Consider the following 20,638-nt stretch of genomic DNA (forward strand, 5'->3'; position numbering starts at 1 on the left):
TGCTGAGAATATTAGAGTGGTTCGCTAGAGCAGAGTCAAGAGTGAATGGAAGGAGGAGGAAGACAGCAAATATGGTCACTCTCGGGAGGATTCTGCTCTCAGGGGGAGCAGAAAAGATGGCAAGAGCCGGAGGAAGATGTGGGGTCAAGAAAGAAGTCTCAGTAAATATTTGAAAAACTGAATGAGGGGTGGAAGGATGCCATAGGTGGAAAGAACTGTGTAAAGGCAAGAGGCAAATCCAAAAGTAAGTTGGAAGATGAATTTGGAGGCTAGAGCTACATAGTTCTGGGTGGCAGACTTCTGGGAGGGGGTGGGCAGACTTCCTTGAAATTACTATGGAGCCTTGGTGCAGGGGTGCGGTGTGGGGGGGCGGCTAGAACTTCTGCCTCCTGGCTCGCGAGGCTCACAGCGCTCAGTCCTGCACGTAGTGCGCGTCTGCGCGTCTGCGGCCTGCACCCCCGGGAGTTCAGGTGTCCGTCAGTTCCCTTCCTTGCTTCCCTCAGGTCAACACTATCCCCCCAAGAGGTGTCCGCACACCGTTTCCGGGTGAGGGAGTGTCACTTTCGTCCATGATTTCTCCTGGTCTCGGGGCTCATGCTGCACAACTCCTGGTTTTTGTTCTTTCTGCCTTACCTTGTTCTTCCCTTCCTGTCGCCTCTCCGTGGTTTATTTGGTGTGGATCTTCGGCCTCAGAGCTGTACAAACGTGAATGCGCTTTGTATTCCTAAGCATTATTATATTATTATACATTATACATACATATACATTATAATATGTATTATATACATATTATGTGCAGACGGAGATGCTTAACCCACAGTATTTTATGACATGGTGTATTGAGCAGAGGCGAAGCCACTGCGGGAAAACCTAGCAGATGTTACGTGTCTGTGAAATGAGATTACGTAGTATTGGAATACTGTTCTGAAAGTTTCCCTTTTTTATGGGAGAAGTAGATTGTACACTTCAACGTTTTGGTATAGTCATTCTGGTATATCTAATTTTGTGCTGTCTAATGTAGGTTTTCACATCGGTATTATTTTTTCGTGTTTATCTGAAAAACTTTGAGTATTTCCTTCTGAGATCATCTTCATTTTCCCACTCCATCTTTACAAATATTAATTTCTTTTTAAAAGACGATTGGGGTAGCTATGGTTGGAGCAGGACCGAAGTCAGATTTTTAACAGCAGAGACCTGAGCTGCAGAGTGAGAAGGGATTTTATAGGTCAGCGCATCCAGCTTCTTCATCTTACAGATCTTGAGATGATTGTCTTCCCACTTGGTTGTTAAAGCCCCACAGAGTAAATGGTCAGAAACCAACCCTAATAGTGAGTCCTCAGGGCCATCCTGCTGTTCTTCCTTGTGACAACTTGTCTAAAAAGAGCTGCCAGCACAAAAAGGAATATCCCCGAGTACGCGTCTGGCGCTCTTCATCTGATGCTGGCGTACTCAGTGGGGGCTGCAGCCCCGCACAGCCCTGAGGACCTCGGCCATCTGGGCCAAGGCCACTCCGGCTGCCCCGCCATCCCTGTTAGTTTGGTCTTTCCTGGTTGGAGGTAAAGCCGTTCTGCGTGTTGTTTCCTGTTTGCCAGCTGTCCCTGGAGATGATGATGGTAACAGATACAAAAACTTGAGAGGTTGTTTTCAAGATCATTTCTGTTGACATTTCTGAATTTGCTATAACAGAAGCTTAAAGAGAACATCTTTAGGATCTTGAATTGGAGAAGTGTTAGTGTTGGGCTGACCCAGACATTAGATGATTATTATGTTTTGTAACTGCAGAGCTTACTAGCCTAATACTTTTGGATAGTAATGTTAAACTATCATGACAAATCCCCACTCCTTTGTTTGCTGATGTTCTCTGTTGCTTAAACACACCATCTAATTGCGAATAGTTATTTGTTCCCCCTAAATTGTACTTTAAAAGAGAATATCAAAATATACTTACATTGTAGGCACAAGTGAGGATTTTGTCATAAGTCATCTCAAGTTAAGCATTTTCAAAACGGGTGGATTTTTTAATATAAATAATTTAAAACAGAAAGAAGTTACTAAATATAAATTATTACATAATAACTTCATTGTAGCATTTTCAGATTGTTCAAATAATTTCAAATAGATACAAGTATCTAAGAACTATAAAGAAGGCTGCTGAATGGATGTTGACATTAAGACACAGAGTAAATCACACAGCAGTTTAAACTAAAACAGCTTAGTTCAGAGGGTACTGCTGTTTTATAACCATATTTAAAAATCTGTTCCTCTTTTACTCCCTCAAACTGAGTTCAGGGATATAATGGATCCCATTATAGGTAAAAGGTCTGTGACTCAGCCATCGAGCTACTCAAACTCTTGGCTGTTTTAATTGCCACCATTAAAGCTTTAGTACTTTTATCTCATAAAAATAGATATCATTGATGTAAAATGTGTGCCTGTTGAAGATACATTTGTACCTCTGCCCTGATGGTTAGCTAATCATCCATTTGTGTTTGAAGTTAGTTAGGTTTTTATGCAGACGGGAACTTGACATAGATCACTGATTTGTTCAGATTTAGTCATTTAATTAAGAAAAAAATGCCATGCAGTAATAAGGATAATATCTAGCTAGAATGTTTTCCCAAAAGAAACTTACTTTGTTTTGGCTTGCATTTTAACTACATTTAATTGATGGAAGGATGGTGGACTTTTACCAAGCTTAGTCTTGAACCCAAGAGAATAATAATGTTTCTCTAATTCAAATGCTGTGACTTTAACAATTCAAGTGAAATATAGGAGTCACTCTCTTGTGACACATCTGTGTAAACTTAACTATGGTAATTGGCAGTATTTCTCTGCCCATCTTCTGCAAAGGGGAAAATATCAAGGTGTGAAGGAAACTCCAAGAACACAGCAGGAGCTAAATGTTAAAATGTGAAAAGCTACTTTGTTCTGGGCTTTTCCCTCCAGTATGCTAGGGAGTCACAGTCATTCATTATTCATATTGCTGTGCACAAATAAGGTAAAATGTATTCATCTAAAATGAGTACATCTCAAGAAAGTTTAAGTTCCCAATCATTGTGAACACACTTATTTCTCTGTAGTATAAAACAGAAGAGCAAAAATTGGTCGGGAAGTTCATTAAGTTATTTTCTGTTCTGCAGTCGTAATTGTGGAATTGTGTTCAGATAAGAAAAAAAAATCTGACTTTGTAAAAGGGACTAAAATCTGAAACAGTTCTAAAACTAAAACCTACCCACACAAAGCTTTTGTGAGCTAATATACATAACCAGGCTTCTATTCTTGCCCAGCTGTGTAGATTCAATTATAATAATTTTCTCAGTTGCATAACATTGCTGTTTGTTTATTACTGCGTTATTAGTCAGTGAATGAACCTCCCTCTTTTTGACCCCTCAGCAGTGTTTATAAAATACTTAATTGCTTTGGTATCTTCTGTTTCATGTGTAATTCCAGCTGGAAGGAGTCATGGGGACACCATCCCCTTTAAGTGTTAAAGAGACTGTTTCTAATGTGCAATAAAGTTTCTTTTAAAATATCAGGAACCTTTAATATTGTTTATAGTGCAGTTTCTTACATTTTTTTTTTTAACTTGAAAACAGAGTGATTTTCTTATAAAAATCCTTTCCTTGTGATGATCTCCGTGGCGGTTAACTGTGGAACAGTGTCGGGTTCCAGCGTGCCTGTAGCAGCCACATTCTGTGTGTCATTTGGGCTCTTCCTGTCTGAGCGGGTCCCACCCCTGTCCGGTCCGACCTGACCCCCAGCTCTCCTGCCATCACATCTTCTTGCTTCCCGGAGAGACTTTAGCAGGAGTCAGGAGGTACAGGGGTTAGGCAGCAGGCATGATGGCTGAGATGTGGGCTCTGCAGAGAGGTTGCCTGGGTTCAACCCTGACTCCTCTTCTAACCAGCCTTTTTTTTGACCTTTGGCATATTTATTGGATCTCTTTGTGTGCCTTAGTTTTCCCATGTGTAAAATGGGGGTAACTTCCTAAGGTGGTTGTGCTCCCCGAATAGTGCTGGGCCCAGAAGTTCTCAGTCTTAGCAGCAGCAGCATATAGGTATAAAGAAATGCTAGGTGCTGTCTGTCCTTATGTGGAAGGATCAATGTTTAGCATGAGAAAAGGGATCGTTTGTTGTTTACTGCTGTGTAACAGATTACCACAAATTTCATGGGTAAGACAATACCCTTTTCTTAACTCCTAGTTTCTGTCAGTCAGTGTGTGAGCACAGCCTCGCTGGGTCCTCTGCTCAGAGTCTCAGTAAGGCTACAGTCAGGTACAAGGACTGCATCGTCATCTGGAGTCTTGACTGGGGAAGAATCCATTTCCGAGTCCGTTCTGGTTGCTGACAGAGTTCGTTTCCTGAGGCTATATGATGAGGGGCTTCAGTTCTTTCTGCCCGTCCCTTGGGGTTACCCTCCACTCCTAGAGGCTGCCTGCAGTTTCTTAGCATGGTGGGTTCCCCACCGTGGTCCCCTTATTCTAGTCACTTGCTTCCTCAGTGCCAGCAGCAGAGAGTCTCTGACCCTCACGAAGAGCCCACACCCTCTTTACAAACCTCCCCTAATTAAGCGAGGCTTATGCAGGAAAATCTACCCTTTGAGTAACTTAAAACCAATTGATTTGGGACCTTAATCACACCTACGAAGTCCTGTGACCTTTGCTGTGTTCTTTTGCCTGGAAGACACATGTCCCCTCTGCAGTCAGGAGGTGGAGATCCTGTGGGCATCTTAGGGTTCTGTCTCCTATAAGAAGTGAAGGAATTTTTTGTAGGACCAAAGTAGTTCATCATTAAGCATTTATTGCCAATTAAATTTGCTACACCTGCAGTTTCTGAGTTCTGGAGAACTTGCCTGCCTGGAGTGTGTAAATTAGCTTTATCACTGAGCTCCTTATAAATTGATTTTCTTCCCCTCAAAGATTGTTCTATTCCCATTTCTACACAAACCCTTGGGATTGGCCAGTGTTGGAGACACACCTTCCTTTCAGTCTACTGAAGTTTGATTTTTTAAATTCATAGGAATAGCACAGTAAGTGACATATGATATTAACATTTATAGAGTAGAAACCTAAATGTGAACTTGGTATAAATTGCTTTTCCAGAGCCAAACTGCATACATTTCACCTTTCCAGTTTAAGGATCACACTTGCTGTTGGGTATACCAGTGTTAGCAAAATGCAGAAAAAAATTACTGAAGTGAACTGAACTGTTTTTTAGTATGTAAGTTTGGTCTTCATCCTAAGTGTCTTTGAATAGGATTGATTTCTGCAGAACAGTTGACCACTCCGGAAGCACTGTTTGTGTTTTGCTGACCTTGATCCCTGGTAAGTTGAGTCGCTTCACATGTGGAGGTCTGCTGCCAAATTCCAGCCCCCAAACACCTCTTTGAGAATAGTAGGGACCCAAGAACTAACTTGAAATAAGTAAGACAAATGTCTGTGAACTGGGGATTTGCTCTGTAGATTCTCATTCACTGGTATTTATTGAGTTGAGCCTACTAAGGGAAAACACTGTGCAAGGAGGTGAAGAAGAGAGAGAAAAAAGAGGGAAGGCAGAGACAATAAAATGGACTCGTTAAGGCCCCTGAGCATATTCGTTATCTTTTCTACTTTTACTTCTAGAGAGTAATGTCTGGTGAAAGATAACACTTGATGATTTACCGCCGTAAGGAACTAAGAAATTCAGAACAAGAAGCTGAAAGTATGACTGTGTCTCACACTCTTCTAACGGGTTCATATTTTAGTTTACTTGTTTTAAGTTGGTGCACGCTGATGCCTGGCTTTTCTTGGGGGTTTCTACTGGGGGAAAGTGGATGTAGTCTTTACGGGTGGGCGGGCCACCCTGTGCTGGTGGCTCGGGAGACCTATGAAGTATTCACCATTTCTGTGCTAGGCTTTGGATCGTGTTAAATTTGTGGTGGTTTCTGTTTCTCCCCTGCCCAGAGTAACAATAGGTTCTGTTGGCCCCTCTCCATTTCTCTTCTATCGGAAGTACTTCAGGGATAGGAGAGTCTCATGGTCAGGAATGCAGTCTGATTACCTGTATATACTTTTTGGAAAGCTAACACATGTAAAAACATAATTCAAGTCTTGTATAAACAATTAGGCTAATTTTTCCAAGCATTTATGAAGCAGTGGGGGTACATCAAAAGTGTGTTCAGTTTACATCAGTCCAACTCTGTGCCTTAGGGGTGTGCCAGTGTGTACGCACGCGCCTGCATGCATCTGCATAAACACGCTGTTTCAAGTACATGGTCCTTAGATGCAAGCCTACTGTTTCCTCTGGTGCTTTTCCCAAGAGGTAGAATGATGTTTACCAAACTGTTGTTTACCAAAGAACTGACTATGTTAGATTCCTTGAAATATAGTAGATTGAATTTTTAAAAATCATATAAACTGTTCTTTTTAAGTGGCTTTGGGATAATTTTCAGGGCAGGGCAGAAAGTGGGCTTATTTGCTTCCAGTTCTGGAAAACTCCATTCACTCCCTGGGACCAAGCCAATTGATTGACTTGAATTCAGCTTCTATCAGACGGGGCGGTTCTCGTATTCAAACAGGATAATGTTTATGAGCAGCAATCTAAATGCCAGTTCTTATCCACGTTTTTATCTTTGGGAGAAAAGTGATTTTTCACAGCTTTAGTGTGGAGTTAAACTAGAGTTCTCCTCTAATCCTTTGAAGACAGAAGTCCCAAATTTATAGTAAATTAAGAGCCATTTTAACCTGTAGCTTAGGGTTAGGGTCTTAAAACTGAGGCCTTTGTGGTTTTGGAGAAAGACAGCAAGCAGCTTCCCAGGTGTGGAGAAGCCCTCCTCACCCGCTGGGTGAGCCCGATCACGTCACACTGGCTTGTAGCTGCCACATCGGGATTACGATCCAAGGTTGGCCCTTTTCTAGCTGTGTCACTAAAGCCTCAGTTTCCTCATTTATAAAAGAGCAAGACTGTCACCCACCTTGGCAACCTTATGTGGTTATTACAGGCACTGAAGGAGAAGAGGGTTGTGAAATGCACATGTAACTGTACAGTATGTGGTTTGAAAACCTCATTCGTATTGTGTCCTGGAATGGCTTCAGGACTTCCTGTCAGGGAAGTTGTCTTGCTGGGGACAACTTGCTCTTGTCTCTCCCCTAACTCCAGGGCTGTTCCCCGACGCTCTTCCCCATCACTCTGAGCGGGGCCGGCTGGAAGCAGCCTTGCAGGTACCCAGCACGGTTCCAGCCTGCACACCTGTGTCTTCCTGAGGCCACCTCCCGCATCTGCAGGTAGCTCCCAGGCCAGTGTGACTGCCTGCTCAGAATGGAGACAGGGAAGGGGAGATGGCCAGAAGGGCAGCGATGGGGTGGCCGGGAGTGAGGTATGGTGGACAGATGCCCTGTTCTCCACTGGGAGGGAGTCTACTGCACTCAGGGTCTCTCAGACGCTTGGAAAGGGTTTAGCGGTAGTGCAGTTTCACTGCTGTGTTATTCTAGTTAAAGTGACTGTAGAAACACCACAGCAGAGTGCTTTACACATTAAAAACGCTGTTTGACTCTTTCTATGGTATAGTTTTACTCATACATAGATGGGCAGTATTCAATATCCGGTGTAAACTATTTAATATTAAATGTAACATGATTGCTTGGCTCATTATTTTCATTATTTTGGACTCCACTTAAATTCAAAATGTGTTTAGAATTTAGATGCCATTAAAGTGGTTCATGTTAATTTGTAGCGATTTAAGATTTTGTTTGTATGGCACATCTATTCTAAGGGTGGATTAAAAACACAAGCAGAAAAACCAAAGTTTCGGAAATGCCTTCGGATGATTTTTAAATGAGATATTTCAGCAGTAATTAAAATTTTCAGTTCTAAAATTTAATGGTTCTGAGGCACTCATAAAGATTACTTATTGCATTATGATATTTCAACATTCATTATATTTAACTTGGTAATTATCTTGACTGTATATAACAAAAATTATACAAGTCATCCTTATATGATTTTACCAGTATTCCTATTTTATTCCTATCAGTGACTTAAATTGAGCATAAAAGAAACTGCCAATTCAGTGAGCCGCTTGAGCACATTTTATGTAAAATTAGGTTTGTTCATAGAGTCGCATGCTGTATTGTAAAACATTTGATAACCACTCTTTGAGACGCATAGACAGACCCATGCACACACATGCTTTCTCCACCCCGGAGACGCAGATGAATTTACCCCACTTTAGCTATATTGGTATAATCCAAAGTAATATCCTGAAGAACATTTTTATTCAAGATATTCTTAGAAAAAAGGGATGTAGTGATTAAGTACATTTAGGACACACTGTGCATTATCCCCCACTCAACGTAGTAAGGTTTTGGAGTTTTGTAGTAAAGAAAACTATTTGGTTAGCCCAGAATTCTCTAAACTCATGTGACCTGAGTCATCTTTTCATGTAACACTTTTTAATATCCAAAACTTCAGAAAATGTTCTTTTACACATTTTGCCTTCTCAATTCATATGACTACCGAGCTTGATAATTATTCATTTGGGTGTTTCTGTTCATAAATGTACTCATTCAATAAATCATTGTTCCTGGAAATTAAGAATGAGCTGAGTAAAACTAACTGGCATTTAAAGGCTTACACTTGAAGCCCTGACTCTAATACCAAATTTAGCCAAGGAGAAAATAGTCCAACCTTTGATTGTCTTCTGAGGAATATTTTTATACTTATTTTTTGTTTTTATTTTTTAAAGATTTTACTTATTTACTTGAGAGAGAGCGAGAGCAGGAGAGAGAGAGCAGCAGAGGCAGAGGGAGAAGCAGGGTCCCCGCTGAGCAGAGAGCCCGACACGGGACTCTGTCCCAGGACCCCGAGATCATGACCTGAGCCGAAGGCAGACCGTCTGCTTAACTGACTGAGGCACCCAGGCACCCCATACTTATTTTATATCAAATAGTCATAGTTAAGAAGTAGATCACTTGACCATTGAAATTAATATCTGTTCCTCCATAAGCAGGGCTTCACAAGCTTGCTTGTCATACATTTTTATGCTTCCAGTCACCTGATCTCAGGCATGAGTCATTGTTCAGGTCCATGGAGGAAGTGACCTCTGGCCAGCCCCAGGCTGACTTGTTTCGGGAAGCCTCCTTAGTGTCAGCCTAGGTCAGGTGCTCTGCTTTCCCGCCGGCAGGTACTGTGGCTGGCTTGTTTACTGTTACATCCCCAAATATTTGTTGAATGAATAAATGAATTGGGCACCAAATATTGAGTGTGTCTTCTTTTTATCAGTGTCACTGACAAGAAAAGGGTGTTAGAGCCTCAATAGGACTTACGGAGCCTTTGCTAAATGCACTTCTGAACCCTGTACGCTCTTTTGGCTGAAGATTGAGCGTCAGTTTCCATACTGGAATTCCTTTTTAAAAGAATGTCAAGGGATCAAGAACCTGGGGAATACTGGAAAAATAAAAGTGAAGAGCATCAATATAAGATGTGTTTCCAAAGCCACCAAAAAAAAAAAAAAAAGAAGAAGCAACTAGTACTTTGCAATCTTTTTTTTTTTTTTAATATTTTATTTATTTATTCGACAGAGATAGAGACAGCCAGCGAGAGAGGGAACACAAGCAGGGGGAGTGGGAGAGGAAGAAGCAGGCTCCTAGCGGAAGAGCCTGATGTGGGGCTCGATCCCATAATGCCGGGATCATGCCCTGAGCCGAAGGCAGACGCTTAACCGCTGTGCCACCCAGGCGCCCCAGTACTTTGCAATCTTAAGTGAGCACTTAATGTTTGTAATTTTACAAATCATTGGAATCATAGTTTAGCGTGTTTTAAGCTTGTATTTGTTGTTCCTTCAGCCTTATGTGGCCTGCTAGTCTCTGCTGGAATCTCAGTTTCTGAGAGCACAAGTACCTCCCTTTAGCTTGCTGTGCAAAGGGATATGTCTCCCAGGAGTGCCGTGTTACTCTTGCTCAGTTGGTAGTATCTTTTCTTTATTATAAAGTAGCATTTTGATTTTAGATTTGTTTGTATCTCTCAGTAAATAAAATGTTTGTCCGTACGTGTCCTACATTACAGAGTGTTGTTAGTTTGCAGAGATTATGTGTGTTGGAAACACTGCACGGTGTTAATATCACCTGGCTCACTCCTGTTACTTGACATCACTAACAGGTTGAGGCTTTAAGAATATAATTAAGGCAAAACATGAGTAAATAAGATAGCTTTGAAGCCAGACAAAGCTGATGAATGTTGGATGAAAAGCATACCTGAGGTAAATGAAAAGTTTCTTCTCATGCACTTTTTCCTTTTCTTGTGAATGCTCCTGAGCATTTTGGGTTTCATTTGCTTAAAGGTGAGAGAAGGATTGCCTTCACTTCTTCATCTCTGCTCTCCTTTGGTTCACTTTGCATCCTATCTATTCTGCTGTTTTACATAAGGTGACTTGCTTTTGTGTTTGTCGACTTTATACATTTTGAACCATGGAATTAAGGATAAAAGTGATTATCTTTAGTTTACGGTACTTTTCTTGACAAGACACACATACACACCTTGGATCATTTTTGTTTAGTTTAATTATCAGTCCTCTTGTTCTGGTTCCAAAAGTCCATGGCACCGTCCTTACATATTCCATAATATTCCGACAGGCACATGGAATTATGATAGCAAATGTGTCAAGTGGAAGGTCCGAGAGTGTGTATTTAAAAATACCTTTGGTATCTAACATTCTCCACGTTTGCTCTAATAAATGAGGGGTTTTAGCAATGCCGTATATGGTAATATCAGATGTTAATGGCATTGATTACCTGTCAGGCAGTGGGAATTGATGGGAAAATGTCCGCTGTTAAATTAAATAGCATTAGAGAAGACTGTACCATGGCGGTGGGGGGGGGGCATGGCTGGGCCTGGGAGACTTTGTCAGGGTATTACTGTGAGCTCCAGGTTTTTTCCCCCACATGATTAAGGCAGGCCATCTGTTCTTTGTTAAATGTTTACAAAAACAGCTTTTTCTCTAAAAGATTTAAGGAGATGTGGGTCTGGTAAACACTATAATATTTCTGAGCACCTTTTTCACCCTATTTCATATAGTACCAAAACATAATTCTGCTGCATATCAAACAGGATTAATACCTTTTTTTGTATTTAATCTTTATGTTTTTTCCTTCTTATGGAAGATTAAAAATTTTAAGGGATACTAATTTATGGCTTCATTTATTACTGAAAGGAGCATCTAAAATCATTTGTATGCTAAAATGTGTAGATAAATTTTCAGTCTCTTTGTATGAGATGTTCTGTGCTTTTTCTAGTTCATAAATGTGTACAAGGTATTTCTTATAAGAAGGGGGCACTTTGTTACTGGGGTTAATGCCATGCAGATTAAAGCAAGGTACACAAACATACCTGGGATTAATTCACCTTCCTGAGCTTTAAGCTTTGTTTACTGGTAGACTTTTTTCTTTCCTTCCCTTTCCAGGAAATACTTTTTCTAAAAATAGTTTGTCCCAAATAAGTTTGATCTCTAAGTCTCTTAAAAAAAAAAAAAAAGATACGGCTTTTTCCTCTTTATTTACATTCAAAATAATAGGTAACAATTAACTCGACTTCAGCAACTGAATTTTCATCACACAGTTAATCAGACGCTGTTAATTCTCAGGTAATGATAACGTGGACAGCACCTCGCTTGACGTTTATTGAGCATGTGTTTGAGGGAGAACTGCAGGGCAGAGGTAGCTTTTTTCAGGGTTCGGCTCGCTGTGCTATTCCTGTGTGGAAACCTGCTCATGTGGACTCCTTTCCATGTGCTCTTCCTCAGACTTCTGCTCTCGCTTCTTTCTCTTTCTGTATAGCTTTAATCCTTTTCAGGTTCATCCTTTTTCAGCGGTGATGAGGAAAGGGCAATAAATATTTTAAGATTTTCTAATACCATTGGATTTTGAAAGACACTTTGGAAATTATCTAACCCAACCCCTTCATTTTACAGATGAAGAAAATGAACTGTGGATGAGTGAAATGGTTTTTCACTGATAATATCACTAACAGCAGGACCCAGACTAGAATTTGGGTCTCTTACCTCGTAATTCTCTTGCACCAGTGCAGACAGAGAATTGAATGCGGTTTCTTTAGTGACCATAGTAAGGTTTAGTGGGGATAGCATGACCACTTTCTTTTCAGGCAGTGACGTCTTAAAAAAATTTTTTTGGGGGGGGTGGTCACTGACCCCTTTGGAAATCAAATGAAACCCATGGAGTATTTCCCAGAAGGATGCCCATATGTAAGATCTCAGGAGAAGCACTGGTTTAGAAAACCTAGATTCTCTGTCTCCTGCTGTGTGATCTTGGTGATCACATAACCTCCTCAAGCTTTGCTTCCTTTCTGAAAGATGGGGGCAGATTACCACATTTTTGTTGTGAGAATCCGGAGAGCTAACTCCTGAAAGCACCCAGCTCGGTACATGGAGTCTAGTCGTACTGGAGTCTAATTTATAGCTCCTTGCTGACGGTCAGCCATAGCTTTTGGGTTACTCGGGTGTCCTCTGCAGACCTGGACCTGGGCTCTCCTGCCTCCGCCTTTTTTGGAGGTGGTGTGGTCAGGTGGGTGGTCCTGTATCTCCGTGGGCACGGCACCACATCCTCGCATGTCAGCGTCCATACCAGCTTCTAACGAGGGCTGGTGTGGGGCTTGAACGGTGTCATGGGTGTAAAGTGCTTAGCACGTGTCTGGCACATAGTAAGATTGTTCATAAACACTAGCAGCCGTTATTGTTGTTGTTTCTGTTATACTTACTGTTAAGTATCTGGAGAAGCAGATGAAAAAGGCAAAAAAAAAAAACCCACAAAAAATCCCCAAAACAAAAAACAACCCCGAGTGACATTTGCAGATATAACATTTTAAAGTATTTCGCTGAAATACAAACCTTCATTAGATGTCATAATTTACAGTGGAGATGATATTCTGCCCCCGTCCTGGTTTGGAGTGGACTGTGATCTCGACTGACCAGTCAGCACCCCATCCTAATTGTTGGTATTCTCTACTGTATTAAGCCCATCTCTGGACGCACTCCTGCGAATGTCAAAAATCTCCTGCAGGGCTTAAAAGCTCGACTATTTGGATTTTCTCTTCCTCAGTGAAATGTGAAAATGTAAAGCTTTAGTAACTTTGGACAAACACTCTGCATTTCATATTAGTACAAGAAATTTAACGAATCCGAAGTCACGAAGTTTGGATGTGTGCTTTTAATGTGGCATTTTCATTTCAGTTCAGTCAGAAATGGCCTGTACCATGTAAGATTTGTATGTGATACTTGGATTTCAAACTTTCACAGTACCTGAATCGTGCAGTGCTCAGTATGCTTGTTTTTGTTAAAAGAGGCTTAATTATAGGTCTTTAATATGAGTTCTCATTCCCGCATGGGGGAAAAGAATTCCATTTAAATTCGTTCTTTGGGTTTAGCTTCTGCCACTGTTTTTGTCATTCACCAAGTCCCACACACTTAGGGGCTGCTAAGAAAATGGACAGTGTCTTCAGCTGAATGAGAATTATTTTTCTTCCTGAACTGAAATTTTTACTGTATTGCTAAGTTACCCTTTCTTTCTTTTAACTGTTTATGTAAAAGCTTTCTTGTTTTTTGGATGAGAGAAAAAGATAGATTTTACAACTGTGTATGGTTGGTAAAATATTTGCTTCTTTGAGTGTAAAGTTTCAGAAGCATCAGCTACTAACTTTCAGTTCCTTTCTTCAATACGAAGAATGATAAACTAATTTCAATTCCCATTTGTGTCTCTTAGCATTCTCCATCGGAGCCCTTTCTAGAGAAACCAGTGCCGGATATGACTCAGGTTAGTGGACCGAACGCTCAGCTAGTGAAGAGTGATGATTACCTGCCGTCCGTAGAGCAGCAGCCACAGCAGAAGAAGAAGAAAAAGAAAAACAACCACATTGTTGCAGAGGATTCCAGTAAAAGTTTTGGTAAAGATGACTTCCCTGGTGGGGTTGATAACCAGGAACTAAATAGGAACTCCCTAGATGGGTCCCAAGAAGAGAAAAAGAAAAAGAAAAGGCCGAAGGTAAAAAAAGATCCGAAGGAACCGAAAGAACCCAAGGAGAAAAAAGAGCCCAAGGAACCCAAGACCCCGAAAGCCCCTAAGATTCCCAAAGAGCCAAAGGAAAAGAAAGCAAAAACTGCCACGCCAAAACCCAAATCCAGCAAAAAGTCAAGGTAGGCTGTGGGCAGAAACAACCACCACCAAACACAGTGTAGAAATGAGCACGACAGTGACGGCCCTGGAGAGAAGGGGGTGGGGTCCGGGGATGGGGGAGGGGCAGCACTTTGATTTTCACCATCGGGTTCCTTTCTCTGATACCCAAACTAAAAAGTTAAGAGTTTTATACATTCTGAAATTTAGCACTCGATTACCATGAACTGTTTATTTGGATGGTACATTTTAGACCTCACTGGGTAAAAATTCTTTGTTACTTTAAAATAATTCGCTTGTTACTTTTGTGAAAGTTCGTCATTGACCATATAGAACCAAATTACCAGCTTCATTATTTGTAAGCCTAGACCAGCAACCTCATTTTCAAGGACAATGCAAAACAGGGAAAGAAGGATTACAGAATCAAGATAGGTCACTATATTTCACTAAGCGTTTCAGCCCTGTTTCCCAGAAGTCGAAACAGGAGAATTAATTCCCTCCACTTGGCGGAGTAAGCCTTCCAGGGGCAGGGTTGAAATGCTAGTGGGCAACGTGGGAGAAATCGAATAGCAGTTATCCATTAGATATGCATGCAAGAATAGCATGCGCTTTAGCTTCTAGGAAATACCCTGCTCCACTCCATACTTCCCTCTGTACTTCCCCTGCCAACTCTGACCCCCAGAAGGCATATTTACTCAGTAAGAAAAGCTGAGAGGAGAAGACATTGAAGACTAATTTTTTTCATTTGTACTGAACATTTCTTACAACCGTTCTGAACCAATTCCAAACATCTGAATCTATTTTTCAGTATATGGCTCATGTTAGAAAATATAGTTTCCAGATGGAAGTATGGTCAGACTTGGTTAATCTGAACCTGTTTGCAAACTTCATTAGAAAACACAGTCCCCCGCCGACCCCCGTGTGCATATGTACACACACACGTGTGTGCACACATGCACGCTCAGGTCTGCGACGGACATGCTTGACGAGAACTTCTTGAGCTCTCTGGCCTGTAAACCTTTGACTTGTGGGCTTTCCTGTGTGTGTGCATGTGCAGTTAGAGAGCGGAGATAATTTCTGTGACTACAGAGATGTCCCAGCAAAGGAAAAGAGCAAAGTTGGATTTTCAGCTTCTGCTAAAAATATCTATACAGCCCCAAATACGTTATCCTGTAGTGTTTTGAAACTTTGTTTCATAGTCATTTAAAAAATTTTGTCACCGGTACTTTTTATGGTGCCGAAATAACGGAATTCTATTCAATAACTCAATCTTACAGGTAACTTAATATTGGTATTTACTTAGGAACCTTCTTTGATGCCTCAGTATGCAGTTTCTGAATTGAAAACCATTATTTTTTTTCCGTATGAACACTCTTTTAAACCCACAATCCATTATAAATTTTGTTTTCATTTACTTAAGAAATATTTCATTAAGTACTTATTCTTTGTAGGTACTATGTTAAGTGTTAGGATGTGAGCAAGGAGGATATGGTTAGAATTTCAGTCTGACTGATCAAGAGTTTTTTAGAAATATAGTTGCCTAAAAACTAAGTATTGTGCTTTTGCTAAGAGGAGACGTGCTGATTTTTCCCAAGGAGAAATTGCAGCAAAATTTTAAAAGAATGTATTATTATTATTTTTAAAACTTGAAATGTAAGAGCCTGTGTTCTAAAGAAGCTTCCTAGAACTCAGGAAGTATATCACCAAGGCTAGCTTTAGCCTCAAGGTCGGGCTGTCTTTAGTTTGTATCTTTAATTTTTTGAATCTAGCACCTAATGATAAACATTGGTTAAAAAAAGAAAAAAAAAAAAAAAAAACACCCCACTGTGTCTTGGATCTCATCATAAATTTCCAAGTATGTTGCCTTCAGGTTCTGAGTCTGCATTGACCTAGGCCTGTCTTCAGAAACATACTTTAGCTTACCCTTGTCTCTTGTGGGATATGTTAGGGCACATAGTAAAATGCTGTATTTAACAGTGAAACGTTGAAATTTTCCTAACAACTGTAAACAAGTGTTAGGATCGTAGCATCAGATCCAGTCCGTTCTGGGCATCCGTGCTGCCTTGGTACAGAGAGAGGCCTTGTCTTTACCCACGAGAGAAAATTCCAGTGCATGCTCTCAGTTGCTCATCCTCAAGTTTGAATTGTCTGTGCAGAGGAAACTTTTGGCATTGCTGAATCCGAGTAATGGCTTTGCATTAGAGTCACATGTTTTTGATAGGAGAGAGGGCATGTGATTATTTTCTCCCAAGAAGAAGGTTGGGTACTTTCCCCCCTCTGTTGCTTTAGACTAATAGTCTCAGTGGATGCCTCCTGGAGGTGATAGTTGTTTTTCCCCAAGTAGTGTGCAAATAATCGAACGGAATATTTCCGTTGAGCGTAGGGATGTGCATGCAGAATGGGGGCTGATATAACGGGGCCCAGAGACTCGGGCCATGCCGAGGGGTGCTGGGAGTGTTTGGAGTACCTCTGTTGGCCCTGGTGACTTGACCACTTGTTGGGCCACCTGCTGAGTCACAACAGAGTGTGGTGAGGACATTGCTGGGGGGCTTTCCTGTTGTTGCTGGTCAGATGGGGGTGGCTGTCCAAGAAAATGGTAATGGAATAGAGATTTTCAGTAAATTAACAAACCAATCCACTATGTTGTTGAGCCACAGTTTCTACTGGCCAGATGAATTGAGTATGTCAAGTTGTGGTCTTGTGTTCTGTTGAATCTAGGAAGGAAATCACATCCCTGAAGCACAGATAAGTAGAATGCATACAACTACATGTAAATTCTGAATAGCATAGCAGAATAATTATGTAAATTGAATATGCAGTGATGAAGGTAATAGGGGGTTTGGGTTATGTTAGCACTGGGGTTGAATTGCCATAGCAGTTTGCTTTTAAGCACTGGAATACAGCAGTGGCAATTTTGTTTTGCAAAATGTTATGTGATACCAGTTATTTCCATCCTTGAATAAGTTAACTTGATGAATTTGTTTATACAGAAAATAATTTTCCTACAGAGGGCTGAAATAGAAGAGAATAAACAGAAGTGAAATGAAAAATTTAGTGCAGAACTACTCACATCTTTCCTGTGCAGCCCCGTATGCTGGATCGTTGGTGACGTCCCACAACCAAATGCACTGTCCTCTGAGCTGGAGGTGACGGAAGTGACCACTGGTGGTCTGGCTGGCTCTGCATTATGTCCGTGGCAGGGAGAGAGCTCGTTTTACATCATTCACACACTCTCGGTACTACAGGACATTTAGCAAGGGTGACTGTCATCAGGGGGCTGATTTTGTGTGCCTCGAGGATGTCCGTCTCACTACCTGACATTCTGCGTTCTGGAACGTGGCTGAATCTGTGGCCATTCCCAGCGAACTGGCCCTTTTGGCAACCAAAATATAATGATACTGTCTTGCCTGTGCAGGAGAACTCAAAGGATCTGCCCAGAAGCTGTGCCCTAGAATGGTAGGGAAACGGAAAAAGGTATTCATTTCAGGAAAAGACATTTAAAATCTTAATAATGAGAAAAATGGGCCGTATTCCACTTTTCTATTAGAAATGTATCTTCCTTTCCTCTTTCCCATTTTTTTCCTAGTGCTCTCCCCAGGTGTCCTTATAGCCTTCAAATATGGGCAGTAAATATTGAAAATAAAAGCTAAGACATTTGTGGGCTGGAGGGGGTGCCATTTTGCATATGGAAGGACTCAAGGAGCTGAAATAGGAGGATTTGCATTCTTCTCTTCAATGCGTTTTCTGTTGTGTATGCACGGGCCTTGTGAAATGAGAGAGAATTTGGAGGAAGCGCTCCCTTTGAATGACTCTTGAAGGATTTAGTGGTCCATTTAGCTATATAAAGATTCTTTGAATGGACATAAAGAAGGGAACTTGGCCAAAGATTGTGACTTGACTAGTGAAGCGCCAGTTAAATGGAGCCCTGGAGATTGCTTCTGGTGCAGCTTCCTTGCTGTTTCCCACCCCCAGCATTAAAGTTAGCAGGACACTAAACGCTGTTTCTCAGGGAAGAGAGATGAAATATTTTATTTTCAAATGGACAGTAAACATACTGCTCTTATTTTTCAAAAACACAAAGTACCAAAAATATGTATATTTTTTGCAGACCACACTATTCGTTATCATTAATATTTATGTGGCAACTTTCTTCTGGAGGAACTTTGCTTTTCAGATGTTGTTTTCTCAGTTATGATCTAAGAAAGTAGCAGCATTTCACCTGAGGAATATTTTTATTCAGCCAACAAGCACAGCAGTGGTATATTTTGGTAACCCAATATGGAGTTTACAGTGTGCTCTTATACATGTAAAATTTCTCAGGAGAGATTAGACACGAAAGCAAACCATTAAACTAGTTTTGCTTAGTAAGTACAGAAAACCCAGAGAGTCAGATACCTCTCCAACAGGTATGTAGGTAATAAGATGAATCACACCCACAGCTTTTCTTCTGTTTTCTTGTTCTTTCTTTTACATCCTATGATTTAGCTTTGACTCACAGCATTGGATAATTGGAAATACTGAACTCGGTATTTTGGACAGTGTGCCTGCAGAAGAGGGTACAGATTTTTTTAACGTATGGTCACAAAATGGACTTTTGAGCCCTTTCAGTATTGGAGAGGAACAAGGGAGAGAAGGTGCCTGTGGGCGTTGTGCATCTCTGCCCCCCCCCCCCCAGGCCTGCCCTGCCAGGTGTCTGGTTCATTAAATCCAAGCTCCAGGTCAGGGATGGGACCAGGTAGGTGTCCCCTTCCCTGGTGGTCTCAAAGGTTATCTTCTCTTTGAAAGGGGGCCATTACGTCTTTTTTTTTTTTTTAAGATTCATTTATTTATTAGAGAGAGAGAGCGAGCGCGAGTGAGCATGCGAGCCGGGGGAGGGGCAGAGGGAGAGGGAGGGAGAGAATCTTAAGCAGACTCCCCACTGAGCGTGGAGCCCCGTCTCGGGGCTCCATCCCAGGTCATGACCTGAGCCAAAATCAAGAGTCAGATGCCTAACTGACTGAGCCACTCAGGCACCCCACCATTGGGTCTTTTTAATTGGGTCTTTTTTTCCTTCAGGATGACCATGTCAGAGTCTTTCTCTTGCCAGTGACCGGCCACATTATCACCCTTCCTCTATCCAGTTTGTCTTCAATCAGCTGATTGAGCAGGGAGGGAGTAGTCGTCAGCCACTTTTTAGTACATACTGTGCTAGCTTTAGCAACCTGTGGTTTGGTTCATAGTCCTTGGGGGAAGAGAGTGCCCAACAACACTGATCCCTAAAAAGCAGGTTCTGCTGACTCCTGCTCTAGGATGCAGGAATGGACCACACTGGGCCCTGCTTAAGTTTGTTTCTGCCTGTCCAGGGAGCTGGAGTGGACTTGAAAGTGGTGGCCTGCTGCCACTTTGGTTTCTGTGGGAGAGGGTGGCATAGACCCCGCCTCCAACTCTCACTGCACCCATCAGATGAAAGTTGAGAGGGGAGGAAGCCGTGGGTGGCAGTGGGATGTTAATGGGGGATTTTTCTGGAGACACGTTCCTTTGAAGACTTTCTTAAGTGGAATTTTAGGGTGGAACACATGTTGCCATTGTAGATGTGGTGGTGGTGTTAGAATCGGAAGATAAAGAGCAGAAAGAGTCATAGGCTGATTTTTAAAAATGATTAAAAATGTTTATATGTGAAAATGCTTTTGAAAAGTATAAAAATCTGTACGAATGCAAAATTTGTCACATGATGTACAAAGATCTTTCTGCTGGTTGTCTTCTGCCTAGGTAAGGGCCCCTCTTCAAGTCCAGGTGCTGTGCAAAGCCACCCTGAGAGCATCATCAGCCATCTGAAACACCAGCCCTCTCTTCAGCTTCTCAGAGAAGTCTGTGTGGCCCAGCTTTAAAATGTTCACTAGGAAGGGGTGCCTGCGTGGCTCGGTCAGTTAAGCATCTGCCTTCAGCTCAGGTCATGATCTCAGGGTCCTGGGATCGAGCCCTGCATTGGGCTCCTTCCCAGTGGGGAATCTGCTTGTCCGTCTTCCTCCTCCTCTCCCCCACCAATTAAAAAAAAAAAAAAAGTTAACTAGGAAAGTAGTGTGAAGAAAAAAGACACCATTCTTCTTTATTTTGATGTTAGATAACATCCTTTTTTTTTTTTTTTTAAGATTTTATTTATTTATTTGACAGAGAGAGACAGCCAGTGAGAGAGGGAACACAGGCAGGGGGAGTGGGAGAGGAAGAAGCAGGCTCCCAGCAGAGGAGCCTGATGTGGGGCTCGATACCAGGACTCTGGGATCACGCCCTGAGCTGAAGGCAGACTCTTAACGACTGAGCCACCCAGGCGCCCAGAGAGATAACATCCTTGAACTTCCATAGTAATTGTATTTGTAGCCCTGATATCTGTATGAACAGTTTAATGTCTTGGTTCTTTGGCTTCTCCTGTTAGGGTGGGTGATAATATTTTCTCCCTGTGGGTTTTACCATTTGCTCTGCCTAATTCTCTACCTACCTGTAGGACCTGAT

General features: G+C 41.6%; 1 protein-coding gene across 3 annotated transcripts in view; it reads left to right on the top strand.

Moving 5' to 3' along the window:
• CHD7 (chromodomain helicase DNA binding protein 7) overlaps window positions 1–20,638 on the top strand; it is a 189,096-nt gene that overhangs the window by 86,589 nt on the left and 81,869 nt on the right. For all 3 annotated transcript variants that reach the window (XM_026516429.4, XM_026516431.4, XM_057307689.1), the window contains one exon: window positions 13,745–14,175. In XM_026516429.4, coding sequence (XP_026372214.1) covers window positions 13,745–14,175 — 431 coding nt within the window. The remainder of the gene's footprint in view (window positions 1–13,744; window positions 14,176–20,638) is intronic.

The sequence above is a fragment of the Ursus arctos genome, unplaced genomic scaffold, assembly GCF_023065955.2.
Source record: "Ursus arctos isolate Adak ecotype North America unplaced genomic scaffold, UrsArc2.0 scaffold_6, whole genome shotgun sequence".
In the NCBI taxonomy this organism is placed as follows: Eukaryota; Metazoa; Chordata; class Mammalia; order Carnivora; family Ursidae; genus Ursus; species Ursus arctos.